This window comes from Pelodiscus sinensis, chromosome 2 (assembly GCF_049634645.1).
Source record: "Pelodiscus sinensis isolate JC-2024 chromosome 2, ASM4963464v1, whole genome shotgun sequence".
Taxonomy (NCBI): domain Eukaryota; kingdom Metazoa; phylum Chordata; order Testudines; family Trionychidae; genus Pelodiscus; species Pelodiscus sinensis.
The window spans coordinates 53,597,698-53,612,267 of NC_134712.1; the positions used below are offsets into that span (position 1 = coordinate 53,597,698).

The following is a 14,570-nucleotide window of genomic DNA, read 5'->3' on the forward strand; positions in this document are numbered from 1 at the left end:
TATATTCTATTTCACTCAGCACTAATGCTAGTTTAAACAGTGGATTTCAGTGCAATTGTTATACTTACTAGGTGATCTAAATCACTTGTCGTTGTTCTTATCTCCTTTACCATCATTTATGGATGCACCATCTCTGGCATTTAATTGTTTACCTGAATCTCTTCATTAAGAGTTGGAACAGGTCCTTAAGATGTATAACCACTGAGAAACAAGACAATGCCCACAGAACCCTTCTATGGCTTGGTTTGTTCTTATATTAAATTATTCAACAAATGTGTCCGGAGTTAGATCAATATATAGACTTATATGTAAAAAGATATTTTAGAATGTGATCTACTTTTTCCCTCTGTTGTGAGATATTAAATAAGAAACCAGACTGATGAAAAGTCTCTTGCTAAATTGAAGCTTCAGAGAAATCTAAAAAGAAAAAAAATCCTAATTATCTCTCTCTATAAATGTAACTTCTTTAATAAGTTAGCACTACATGGCTCCGTTAACAGAGCCATGTAAATTTGTTTACTCAGCAAAGGGAAATGAAGAGGCGATTTAAATAATTAAATGGCTGCTGCGCTGTGCCAATCAGCTGTTTGACGGCACAGCGCTGTAGTCTGGATGCTCTGCGGTCGACATCGAAGGCATTTGTAAACCTCCCCAGTAAACCTCATTCCACGAGGCATAACGGGGAAGTCAACAAATGCCTTTGATGTCGACCGCGGAGCGTCCAGACTACAGCGCTGTGCCGCCAAACAGTTTATCGGCATAGCACAGCAGCCATTTTAATTTAAATGAAGCGGCGATTATTTAAATCACCGCTTCATTTCCCTTTGCCTACAACCCTAATCTACATGGCTCCGTCAACAGAGGCTTGTAGTCTAGATGTGCCCCATGAGATTCCATTAATATGAAGTGTATTGCTGGCATAAAAGGATTAATCTGAAATTCCTTTACATCATTTGTCAATTTACTTTTTTAAAATTCAAAGCATATTAAGCCTTTCATTACATATTAATTTTTAGGTGGAACTAAATATTTATCCACCAACAAAAACCTATTAGCTTACATCTCCAACCCTTCATTAGTTCTTAAAATGAAACACTGAAATCCAGACTCTGTACATTGAGTAAAATTGATCTAAGTGATCCATTACGTAAATTCAGAGCTTTAATCCCCTTTGTAATCAAATTTTTTTCTTTGCAGTGCTATGAATTCCAAAGAGAGAGTGTCCAAAAGACCACACTGTTCTCTAAAGAATCTCTTTGTTTCAGAGCTTTCATTAGCCTGGAGTGGTACCCCATTTGACTACATTCTGCAGTCAATTCTGGTGTCAAATGTTCAACACCTGAAATCTTTTAGAAGTTAGAGTAATTTGCAAGTTGCTCCATCTAATTTGCACAATCTGGCAGTTTTACCCAAGGGACCTACCAGCAACTAGGGATAAGCCAGAGTGCTTTGTGCTCCAGATATCCTCCTGTTCCCTCCAGTGAGAGCTGTAGTAACAAAGTTGTAGGTGCTAGCAACAGCAGCTATTTCCCAAGGACTCCTCCACACTGGGAATATTCCCACCTGAGGAATTATGGTATAAAAGGAGTAAAAACTGTCCATCTGACCATGATAAGCCAAAAAAATGTGTCCCTTCACTTTTCAGATGCAGATGCTTACTGGGGCTTCAACATTCTTATTCCTGTATTTGATTAGTGAACATTGCTGGTTTTTGAAGAAGGGCTCCTTTAAAATACTATATAGCAGAGCCTGTAGCATAAAACTAAGATAAAATTTGTTTTCTCTACATGGCTGTAATGACTAATAAAACTGAGACCACACAAACATCTATTTTAAATTTTAATTCTGAGAAGATGCTTCAAATTGTTTGAAATTAAGCTCGGGCTTTCTGTACATTGAGATGTTAAAGAAACTAAATTATCTGACACTTATGAATGTTTTATAGAACGTGTGGTTTTTGAAATGATGCACTGGACACATACAAAAGACAGTCACCTTCATTAACATCTAATTCTATTTGCTTTCACTAGATTCATTTTCTTTCTCCAAGTCAAAATGAAAAGGTTGGTCATAGCCCATGAGATGGTAATAGTCCTGTGGATATGTGAACAGCACTGGATTAACAAGCATTGATTTGGTTTTGGCATAAAATGTTGTAAACATCTTGCTGATGCCTGGAATCTTGACATCCCTCTGATGGAACACAGTTCTTTTTTCTGCCAAAATTGCATTGTATGTAATGGCTGTGTATGTGTCAGTCTCATCCTCGTGATATAGTCGAACCACATAGCCTTTTGTAAACTGATGCAGGATAACTGGTGTTATGAATGTAAAAACTCCTATCACACCATAAAAGGCAGCTTGTAAAAACACACTTTCAACTCCGATGCCAGCTTTGAAGATGTATGGTATCATGCAGAAGCTAAACATGCTCGTAGAGTAAGAGAAAAACTTCACACCTGTATAAGAGATGAAAATCATAGGTTAATGTTTAGGGATCACTTTGATCGTACAGTCCTTTAAATGCATTGTTCTTGTATATCCACTATTTTACTTGAATCCAGTTAATCCTTTATTATTCTGGAACTTCTGAAGTCATCATGTAGAAATCAAAAACTTCAGCCCTTGTCATCCTCTATGATTAATGAATTAAGTTAGATGAGACCCTAACACCTCTATTAGATCAGACCAAAAGTGCATCTAGCTAATAGCTACTGGTGGACTTATCCTATAAGAATGTATCTTTTCCGAACCCTGTTAAAAGTCTTGGCCTTCACAACATCTTCTGACAAAGAGTTCCACAGGCTGTGTATCGTGTGAAGAAATACTTCCTTTCCTTTGTTTTAAACCTATTGCCTGTTAATTACATTTGATGATCTCCTAATACAGGGGTCGGCAACCTTTTCAAACCAGAGCCAAACTACATCAAAATTCAGAACAAGTGGCCAACAAAGAGCCATATAAGAATGCCCATTTGCATGACTGAAAATATACAACTTAATATTATTGGTAATTGACATAATGATTAGCAATAGCACAGATGAAACAACTGTACTCACAGATTTTATTTAATGGGACTTCTGCTACTGCATCTTTTTGCAGAGTTTTTTGAAGCTTACATCATAACTGGTCAAATCCAGCTTCATGTGTGCATTCAGGCTGTCTTCTGTCAATCTTATGGCAGGAGGCTGGTGATGTGGCGGTGCAGGGGTCTGGGTTGGAGTGTATGAGGGGCTCGGGGCAGGAGATTGGGGTATATGATGGATTCAGGGCACAAGGTTGGTGTGTGGGGGTGCAGGTGTGTTATGGCAAGGGACTGAGGTGCAGGAGTCTGAGGATGTGGAGGTATGAGGGTTCAAGGCAGGGCAGTCAGGTGTATGATGGGCTCAAGGTTAGTGGGAGGGGGTGCAGAAGCATTATGACACTGCAGCCAGATGTAAGCTGGGCCCCAACTGAGGGCTTGTTAACCAAGCTTCATTTTTAACTGAATTAAAATATATCCAACACAAAAGGTAACAACATTGTCTTTATTTATGGCAGGGATCAGGAATTTTTGGGGGTTCAGGGCCACTGACCCACAGAAATCAGTTGGAGACCACACAAGTGAGAAGCAAAAAAACCCTTCCAAAAACCCTCAACCCTCACTGATGTGACCCTCAACTGAAACACTTCACTCCCCTGGTGCTCCAGCCCCATAGTATGGGTAGGGGCAGGGAGGACTGAGGTTCAAGGCCTCAGACCAGACTTACTCTTCTGGGGTACCAGGGTTGGGTCAGATTTTGTGGGCTCCAGAGGCTCTGGGTTGGGGCCAAAACTGAGGTGGTAAGTGTGTGGGACAGGGCTACCAGTGAATGAGATAGGAATAGGAATGCAGGATCTGGGTGGGAAGTGGGATGTAGGAGGGCGTGAGGGTGCCAGAACTGGCCAGGAGGCTGGCTGCCTGGCCAGAGGGCAGGAGCAGTCAGGGTGCTGGCTGCCTGACCAGAGGATGCCTGGCCAGGAGCCAGAGGGGGGGGGGGGGCTGGTCAGGGGGGCAGAAAGCAGCAGTGGGCTGAGAGCTGGCTGCTTGGCCAGAGAGCAGAGTGTGTCTGGCGAGGGGGCAGAGGGGATTTTGGACCGGGGGAGGGGTGAGGAGTATTTGGCCAGGGACTGGAGGACAGAGGGGGGGAATTCTGGCCAGGGGACAGAGGAGGAGGGGGATTCTGGCCAGGAGGCTGGGGGCAAGCTGTCTGACCGGGGGGGAGTGCGTGAGGGATCTGGGCATGAGTGGGTGGGGAGGCACTTACTTGTTTTTGTGCTACACAACAGGTACCATGTAACATGACTCCCACTGCTCCCATTCGCCGGCAAGAAGTCTCCGGGAAGGGTTCGAAGGGGAGGCCAGCAGAAAGTGTGTTGGGGGGAACAAAAAATAGCAGTCCCAGAAATCCATATTTAGTACCTGGATTCCCCCACGCAGGGGAAAAGGAAAACGTTGCACTGAGCCATTTTTAGCCTGTTTGTTCCCTGCATGCCAGATCCGGTGCAGCACCTCGGGGCTTTCTCTCCTCCTCCTCTCCCCCGCAGGAAACCGGCTCTGGTGTTCCAGTCTTGCAGGGGGCCACAAGGCTGCAACACCAGCACTGGCTCCCTGCTGTGGGGGAAACAAGAGGGGAATGAGTTGGGGCTCTAGAAGAGCCATATCTTGCTCCCTAGTGAGTTATATTTGGCTTGTGAGCCATAGGTTGCTGACCCCTGTCCTAGTTCTTGAGACATGAGAAGGAGCAACTAGCACTTCCTTATTTACTTTCCCACAACAGTCATGATTTCAGAGACTTCAATCATAACCCGTCCCCTAGTTGGTCTCTTTTCCAAGCTCAAAAGTCCCAGTCTTCTTAAGTTCTCCTCACACAAAAGCTGTTCCATACCCCAATCATTTCATTGTCCTTTTCTGAAACTTTTCCAATTCCAATATCTCTTTTTCTGAGACAGGGTGACAATATCTTCACCCAATATTCAGGATACCATGCATCTATTCAGAAGCTATATGATTTGTTAAAGATTCCCAACATTCTGTTGGGTTTTCTGACTGCCACTGCACATTGAGTGCATTTTTTCAGACAACTATACGCAACTCCTAGATATCTTTCCTGAATGGTAACAGCTAATTTAGAGCCCATCATTTTATATGTATAGTTGGGATTTTTATCAATGTACATTACTTTGCATTTATCAGCATTGAATTTCATTTGCCATTTTGTTGCCTAGTCACCTTTTGAAGCTCTTCATAGTCTGCCTGGGACTTAACAATATTGAGCAGTTTTGTATCATCTGAAAATGTGTCCACCTCACCATTTACCCCTTTTCCCGGATCATTTATGAATATGTTGATTAGGACTAATTACAGTACTCACTACTGGGGGACATCACTATTTACCTCTTTCCATTCTGAAAACTAACCATTTATACCTAACCTTTGTTTCATCTCATTTAACCAGGTACCAGTCCATGACAGAACCCACCCTCACCATATGACAGTTTACTCTGCTTAAGAATCTTTGGTGAGGGACCTTGTCAAAGGCTTTCTGAAAATTTAAGTATCCATTGGATCCCCCTTGTCCATATGATTGTTGACCCTCTCAAACAATTCTAGTAGATTGGTGAGGTATGATTTCCCTTTACAGAAACTATGTTGACTCTTCCCTAACAAATTATGTTTATTTATATGTCTGACAATTGTTTTCTTGAGTACAGTTTTGACCAGTTTTCCTGGTACAAAGCAGGCTAATGAGCCTGTAACTGCCAGGATCACCTCTAGATCTCTTTTTAAAAATTGGCGTCACATTAGCTATCTTCCAGTCACTTGGTACAGAAGTTTATTTAAATTATAGGTTACAGATTACAGTTCTGCAATTTCACATTTGAGTTCCTTCAGAACTCTTGGGTGAGTACCATCTAGTCCTGCTGAGTTTTTGTTTAATTTCTCAATTTGTTCAAAAAACACCTCCTCAGTCTGGGACAGTCTTCAGATTTGTCACCTAAAAAGAATAACTCAGGTCTGGGACTCTCCCTCACATCCTCATGCAAAAAATTCATTTAGTTTCTTCTTACCATCTTTGAGTACTACTTTACCACCATGATCATTTAGTGTCCACAAAGGTTGTTTTGCAGGCTTCCTGCTTCTGATATACAGGCAGTCCCCGACTTACGTCGGATCCGCACTTACGTCGGATCCGCACTTACGAACGGGGCTTTCTCGCCCCGGAAGTCGGGGCGAGAAAGCCCCGTTGGTAAGCTGCTCTGGTGCCCCTGGTCTGCTGGAGACCGTCTCCAGCAGACCAGGGGCACCGGGCGGGTTCCCGCGCTTCTGAGGCTTTGCCAGAGCAAAGCCTCAGAGGCGCGGGGAACCGCCGCTGCTGCCGCTTCAATCTGGGTGCCTGTGGTCTGCTGGGGACTGTCCCCAGCAGACCACAGGCTCCCGGACTGAAGCCGCAGCCGCGGGGGGGTCCCGTGCCTCTGAGGCTTTGCCTGGCAAAGCCTCAGAAGCGCGGGAACCCGCCCGGTGCCCCTGATCTGCTGGAGACGGTCTCCAGCAGACCAGGGGCAGCGGAGCAGCTTACCAACGGGGCTTTCTCGCCCCCCCGCGGCTGCGGCTTCAGTCCGGGAGCCTGTGGTCTGCTGGGGACGGTCCCCAGCAGACCACAGGCACCCAGATTGAAGCGGCAGCAGCGGCGGTTCCCCGCGCCTCTGAGGCTTTGCTCTGGCAAAGCCTCAGAGGCGCGGGACCCCCCCGCGGCTGCGGCTTCAGTCCGTGAGCCTGTGGTCGGCTGGGGACCGTCCCCAGCAGACCACAGGCTCCCGGACTGAAGCCGCAGCCGCGGCGCTGTCCCTCGCCTCTGAGGCTTTGCCAGAGCAAAGCCTCAGAGGCTCTGCTCCCCGTGTCCCTGGTCTGCTGGGGGGGGGGGCAGCTAGTGTGCTCCCCCCCCCCCCCAGCAGACCAGGCTTTTGTTTTGGCCTCTGGGGCAGAGCAGCTGGGGCGCTGCCAATTGGTCCTGCAGCGCCAGCTCTGGGCACTACTGGAGCAACCCAGCAGCACCCCAGCTGCTCTGCCCCAGGCGTCCCCAAGTCAGCTTCTGCTGAAACTGACCAGCGCTGACTACAGGAAGCCCCAGGCAGAGTTGCTCTGCCCCGGGCTTCCTGGAATCAGCTGCTGATCAGTTTCAGCAGCAGCTGACTTGGGGACGCCTGGGGTTCTTAAGTTGATTCTGTATGTAAGTCAGAACTGGCGGTCAGTTTCAGCAGTGTCTGAATCTGGACGCCAGTTCTGACTTACATACAGATTCAACTTAAGAACAAACCTACAGTCCCTATCTTGTACGTAACCCGGGGACTGCCTGTACTTAAAATTGTTTTTAATATTCAAGTCTTTGGCTAGCTTTTCTTGAAATTATTTTTGGCCTTCCTAATTATATTTGTACACTTCACTCCTTTCTATTTTCATCCCAAAGATTTAATTTCCACTTTTTAAAGGATGCCTTTTCCCCGCTCAGTGCTTCTTTTACTTTGTTTAAACATGACGGCATGACAGTCTTTTGATTCTCTTTGGCTACATCTAGACTGGCATGATTTTCCGCAAATGCTTTTAACGGAAAAGTTTTTCTGTTAAAAGCATTTGCGGAAAAGAACATCTAGATTGGCATGGACGCTTTTCCACAAAAGCACTTTTAGCGGAAAAGCATCCGTGCCAATCTAGACGCGGTTTTGCGCAAGAAAGCCCCGATCGCCATTTTCGCCATCGGGGCTTTTTTGCGCAAAACAGTTTTTAGCTGTCTACACTGGCCCTCTTGTGCAAAAACATTTCCGGAAAAGGGCTTTTGCCCGAACAGGAACGTCAAAGCATTTGCGCAAGAAGCACTGATTTCGGACAATAGAACGTCAGTGCTTTTGCGCAAAATCAAGCAGCCAGTGTAGACAGCTGGCAAGCTTTTGCACAAAAGCAGCCGCTTTTGCGGAAAAACTTGCCAGTCTAGACGCAACCTTTATGTGTTTTTTACAGGCAGTCCCCGACTTACGCGGATCCGACTTATGTCGGATCCGCACTTATGAACGGGGCTTTCTCGCCCCGGAGGTCGAGGTGGCCGATTGCTACCTGCGAGCTCCGGGGCGAGAAAGTCCTGTTCGTAAGCTGCTCCGGTGCCCCTGGTCTGCTGGAGACCGTCTCCAGCAGACCAGGGGCACCAGGCGGGTTCCCGCGCTTCTGGCAAAGCCTCAGAGGCGCGGGACCCCGCCGCCGCTGCGGCTTCAGTCCCGGTGCCTGTGGTCTGCTGGGGACCGTCCCCAGCAGACCACAGGGACCGGGACTGAAGCCGCAGCAGCGGCGGGGTCCCGCGCCTCTGAGACTTTGCTAGAGCAAAGCCTCAGAGGCACGGCACCCCGCTGCCGCTGCGGCTCTGCTCCCGTGTCCCTGGTCTGCTGGGGGGGGGGGTGCAGCTAGTGTGCCCCCCCCACCCCAGCAGACCAGGCTTTTGTTTTGGACCCTGGGGCAGAGCAGCTGGGGCGCTGCCGATTGGTCCTGCAGCGCCGCTCTGGGCACTACTGGACCAACCCGGCAGCACCCCAGCTGCTCTGCCCCAGGTCCTGATTCAGCCACTGCTGGTCAGTTTCAGCAGCGGCTGAATCAGGACGCCTGGGGCAGAGCAGCTGGGGTGCTGCTGGGTTGGTCCAGTAGCACCGAGGAGCGGTGCTACTGGAGCAACCCAGCAGCACCCCAGCTGCTCTGCCCCAGGCGTCCCCAAGTCAGCTGCTGCTGAAACTGACCAGCGCTGACTACAGGAAGCCCGAGGCAGAGTTGCTCTGACCCAGGCTTCCTGGAATCAGCCACTGATCAGTTTCAGCAGCAGCTGACTTGGGGAAGCTTGGGGTTCTTAAGTTGAATCTGTATGTAAGTCAGAACTGGCGGTCAGTTTCAGCAGCGGCTGAATCTGGACGCCAGTTCTGACTTACATACAGATTCAACTTAAGAACAAACCTACAGTCCCTATCTTGTACGTAACCCGGGGACTGCCTGTAATTTGGGGTAAACGTTTATGTTGCGCCTCAATTTTGGTGTCTTTAAAAAGTTTCCATGCAGCTTACAAAGATTTCACTTTTGACATGGTGCCTTTAAATTTCTATTTAACTAACCTCTTCATTTTTGAGGAGTTCCCTTTTCTGAAATTAAATGCTATATTAGATTTTGGTAAACACCTTTAATAGTCTAGATTCCAAATTCTTATTTTATGAAACATTTTATGTCCTGCTAGTGTAGTGCCTGTTTCTGCAAAAGTATAGCTATCAAATATTGCATAATGCTAGAGAAGAGTAATACTTCCACTGAGTTTAGCCAGGGAGGGCATAAATGTACTTTGTTAACAAAGGAATGAACTAAGGACTTGTCTTCACTACATTGACACAGCTGTGCTGATGTAATGCATCTTCATTACATGAGTTATGTCAGTGGGAGAATGTCTCCTGATGACATAGCTCAATATAGACACTTTAAGCCTGATGTAACTTACATTACTCAAAAAGATGACCTTTATATACCCTTGAGCAACCAAAGTTACAGTGATTTAAAGGGTAGTGAAGACAAGCTCTTCGCCTTTATCCACAATTAAATGCTTTAAAGGGCAGTTGTAATCTGAAAAATAAAAATGGAAACTTTTCACCATTGTGTGCATATCCTAGAGCCATATTTGCATTTTCAGTGATAATTTTAAACTACTTTTTACTCCCATTAACCCTTCAAAGCCACCACAAATTAGAAAGATCTTCACCCACACCTCCTCAAAAGAACTCTTTATAAGTTCCAATCACATATACCTGCTAAAACCTTGTGATAGCAAAACAGTTGCCCAAGTCAACTAATGCAGTATCTGGGACCTGGTCCAAATCCCATTCACTTCAATGGGAGCTGGTTCAACCCATGGTCTGCAGAATCCTCACTACTGGTCAGAACAGATATGTAGAAAAGTAGCTTTTTCAGATCATGACTTAACTCCAAAGGGCTGAGAATTTTAAAAAATTGCAAAAAGACCACATTTGATATTGAAATCATCATCATCAACCCAGTCATCACTTTCCAGTGTTTGGGGCACATGTCTAGGCCAAACAGTAGCCCCCGCCCCTTGCATTAAATCTTAAAATCAGCATTACAAAGATGAGTGGCCAAAGAGATGTCAACAGCAAGTGTCTCATTAATATTACTATATTTAATTATCTTATCTTCTATGCTTCTCCCAAAGTTTTGGGAGAAGCACCTGATCACATTCATGCTGGACATCCCATTCTACTTGCATACTCAACATATACTAAGGGGACAAGAGGTTTTGTCTGGGGGTGCAAGCTCTGCAATGTGGGCAGGAATGAGGGGTGCAAGGCTTGGCCAGAGGGTGAGGTGCATGGGTATGAGGGCTCTGGCTAGAAATGCAGGCTGTAGGGTAGAGCTGGGTTAAGCAATTTGGGTGAAGGAGATGCTCCGGGCTACTGCAAAGAGAAAAGACTCACCCAGAAGCACATTATATAACAACGGCCATACTGATCAGACCAAAGGTGCATCTAGCCCAGTATCCTGTTTTTCAACAGTGGTCAATGCCAGATGCCTAAGAGGGAATGAATAGAACAGGGAATCTACAAGCAATCCCTCACCCATCTCCCATTCCCAGCCTCTGACAGAGGCTAGGGACACCATTCCTACCCATCCTGGCTGATAACGATTGATGGACCTAATTTCCATGGATTTATCTAGTTCTTTCCTGAACCCTGTTAAATTCCTGGTTTTCACAACATCCTCTGGCAAGGAGTTCCACAGGCTGACAGTGCACTGTGTGAAGAAAAACCTCCTTTTGTTTGTTTTAAACCTGCTAGCTATTAATTTCATTTGGTGACCGCCTAGGTCTTGTGTTATGGGAATAAGTAAATAACTCTTCCTTATTCACTTTTTCCACACCACTCATGCTTGTATAGACTCCAATCATATTCCCCCTTAGTCTCCTCTTTTCTAAGATGAAAGGTCCCAGTCTTTTTAATAGAGGTTGTCCTATTCTCTATCCCCTTTTTAAGGATTCCTAACATTGTTTGCTTTTTTGACTGCCACTGCACACTGAGTGGATGTTTTCAGAGAATTATCCACAATGACTCCAAGATCTCTCTCGAGTAGTTGTAGCCAAATTAGTCCCCACCATATTGTACCTATACTTGGGATTATTTTTTCCAATGTGCATTACTTTACATTTGCCAACATTAAATTTTGTCATTTCGTTGCCTGGTCTGAGGAGGGAAAGATACCTTTCCCCATTGTGGCAGCTCCAGGACCGGGACGGAAGGATAGGCGCTTCACTCTTCCCCCAGAAAATTCTACCTGGAGTCATACTGGAGCTGAGCCACCCTGGCCGTAATAGGTCGGGGGTAAGCCCCATGCATCCTAGCCGTGGCAGGTTTGGGCAAGTACTGATCTCAGGCTATTCCTCCCCTATCCATGGCTGATTGGAGGCGAGGATAGATTGGAGTGTTCCTTCTCCGGCAGGTTCCTTGAGCACCTGCACAGTGCTAAATAAGCAGCTGCACAGCCATGCAACTTACAGGGAACTTAGTCAATGTTGACAGTTCTCAGGTTTTCTTCATGTCACGTGTGTTTTGCCAGGACTAGAGCCAGTCTCATCATGATATGAGAAGCTCCAGCCCTTATGATTAGCAGCCTTTCCTACTTGCCTACTTCCTAGGAAAGAGCAGTCAATCAGGACTGCTGCAAAAAGCAGAAACAGTTCTCACCCCTCCTCTCAGAAGCTGACACTAAGGGAAACAGAAAAAATATGATAGCTCAAGGCAATCCTATTTCCTTCTCCCATGCTGTGAACAGTCTGTCAGCTCCTGTTCCCCCCTTCCTCTCCATCCCCACATCATCAGTCCTGGAAAGGAAGACAGAGGGCCTCATTGCAGACCCACCCTCATGACTTAAAGGGGAATGTGAAGAACCACAGGAGCTGCAGGAAAGCAGAGTTGAAGCAGGGGTGCAGCCATACAGATGTGACACACATCCTTCTCTGGAGACAAAAAAAAAATCCATCTCAATAAATTTGGCAGCACTAATTGTCATATATGCACATTGGGCATGGATGCTAGAATAATCTAAACATGCTGTATTTATCTGTAATCTTGTTTCAAAAAGATTTTGTGACTTTGGGGAGCAATCTCATGGGATTTTTAAAAATAACTTGTAATTTTAATATTTGGTTACACCACATGTGGTATGGAGAACCATGTGTTGGTCCATGATTGCATATCTGACTAGAAATACAAAGCCTCCATTTTCATCAACACGCTATGTTATGAAATGTTTAAGTATAGATAAATCAAATTAATATACTGCAGTTTCAATCACATACCCAACACTGCCTTTGCTAGACTCCCAGTGTAAATAAGTCTTCCATCTTTGGATTGTCCATGACAGGATGAGGTGCTGAAGCAGCGAACAGGAGCTACATGAGTAAATATGATCTACAGGATAAAAGTAGAACATGGTAAATAAACCATTAGCATCAGCTATGTACATTCCAGATTTCTCCTGATCTAGATGGTGAACTCATCATACACAGGGTAGAAACTGAAAATTACACTACAACTAAATAAGCAGTTTAATGGATATTGGTTAATTTAGTTTATTTGCATGTGCTAAGAAATAGAGGATTTAACGATTCAGAGAATTAGAAATGGAATATGCAGCCATACAACCCTTCAGACCCAGAACACTAATTAAAACTAAGGATGTTAGCATGCAGTTGTTTACAAGATTAACCGATAAGCCTGGGCTTATTAATTAATCCTAATGACTACATGCACACACTCCCTTGTTGCCTCTGTACACCTTGCTGCCCCACACATGCTGGCTCCCACTGCTGACTGATAAGAGAGGCAGCAGCCTGCTGGGGGAAGGAGTCAGGTGAGAGATGTACACATGGCAAGCCAGCTTTCGAGAAGCAGCAAAGTAGGAAAGCAGGAGGGAGCCAGTGGTTGGAGGACCCAGCTTAAAAGCCTGCTCCCCATGAGCATCAGTCCCCACCTTCCCTCACACCCACACACAACATGTAACCATATAACCACTAAAAATCCAGCAGTTACACATTTACACAAATACGCATTAGTTAGCATTCCTACTTAAAACCCGGTCCAAGGCCCTGATTCTGTAACGAGCGCTGCAGCATGAACTCCAGTTCCTATGTAGATCCCACTGATGTCAGAGGTGCTCCGTATAAATGCAGGAGCCCACACAGGCCAATCTCATGGCAAATCTCTAGTCTAGCCACCTATCAATCCTCAGCATTCCCAATTCTTCAAATTCTGAGAGAGACTTGTGTTAAAATGTCATGGTTTACTTAAATCCACAGATTGAGTCCTGCCATTACACAAGAAGCACATCTTCCATTTATAAGTAAATGCCTGGCCCGCAGGGTGGCAAAGAAATACTTGAGACTGAACTCAAGGGGTGTATCAAAAGGGCCCCAGATTCTCTTAATTACTCATGATTTTAAGCTAATCATGTATCACTAGGAGGCCTAAGTCCTGAGTGCCAAACCCTGGGGCTTGGCTACACTACATGGACAGCAGTAGCTGGAGACGCTTTATCCCTCGGAAACGTTGTGCATCCTCCACCAGCAAACACTTTATCACATGCACTATTATCAGGGGAGATAGAAAATAGGGCGAGCTCCTCAACCAGGCCTCCTGCTTCTTTCCCTGCGATTGCAGCGGAGGCTCCACCCGACCCCGCTACGAGGACGCTCCTGCACCTGCTCTAGTCTCCCTTCAGCCCTGAGAAGGGCTCCACCTGCTCCGGGATTTCGGGCCCGCAGCAGCGCCGGGCGCCCGCAATCAGACGCGCTGGGAGGGTGGTTCGGGGCCATGCAGCGGGGGGTGCACGCCGCTGCCGCGCGGCTCCCTAATGGAGCAGGCAGGCCGGCAGCTGCCGCGTGCCCCGCGCTCCGCAGCCAGAACGCCAGCGCCCGGGCTCGGCAGCCGCCCGCAGCCAGCAGCGCCATGGCCCGCACCCGGCCCTGCCGCCCAGCCGGATCCCCGCGGGCCGCAGGAAGGGGCGGAGCCACGGCGCAGCTGCCTCCCTCGCGCCAGGGGATTGGGCCGCTGCTTCTGCCCCCGCCCCTCGTGGCCTGTGCCAGGAGCTGCGCGCTCGCGGGCGGAGAAGCTCGCGCCTCCCGCAGCTGCCGCTTGGGTGCCCGCCGCCCGCTCGTTAGCAGGCAGCCGCGCCCCGCAGACCCCGGGCTCCCACGCAAGGGCCCGCCGGCCTTGGCTTCTTCGCTCAGCGGTACCGGGTCGCCCCAGTGTCTGCAGCCTTACCTGGGGAGAACTTTGCTAAACCTCCCGCGGGCGTCTGGACTTCAACTGGGGGGGGAGGGTAAGGGTTTAATTTCTTACAGGTACTGCTGTATTCCGCCTCCGCAGGGATGGAGCTGTTCTTGCTAGCCTGGGGATATGTCTACACTGGTAGCTTCTTAAGCAAAAACTCTTCCAGAAGAGCATCTACACTGGCATGTGCTTTTGCG

General features: G+C 47.0%; 1 protein-coding gene across 1 annotated transcript; it reads right to left on the minus strand.

The window, feature by feature from the left end:
* Window positions 1-1,826: 1,826 nt before the first annotated feature.
* Window positions 1,827-14,145, minus strand: LOC102444697 (transmembrane protein 70, mitochondrial-like). Its single transcript, XM_006131546.3, has 3 exons — window positions 13,803-14,145; window positions 12,402-12,513; window positions 1,827-2,459 (listed from the first exon to the last, which is right to left on the minus strand). The coding sequence occupies exons 1-3, from the start codon at window positions 14,049-14,051 to the stop codon at window positions 2,014-2,016; spliced, it is 807 nt and encodes a 268-aa protein (XP_006131608.2). The 5' UTR covers window positions 14,052-14,145; the 3' UTR covers window positions 1,827-2,013.
* Window positions 14,146-14,570: the final 425 nt, after the last annotated feature.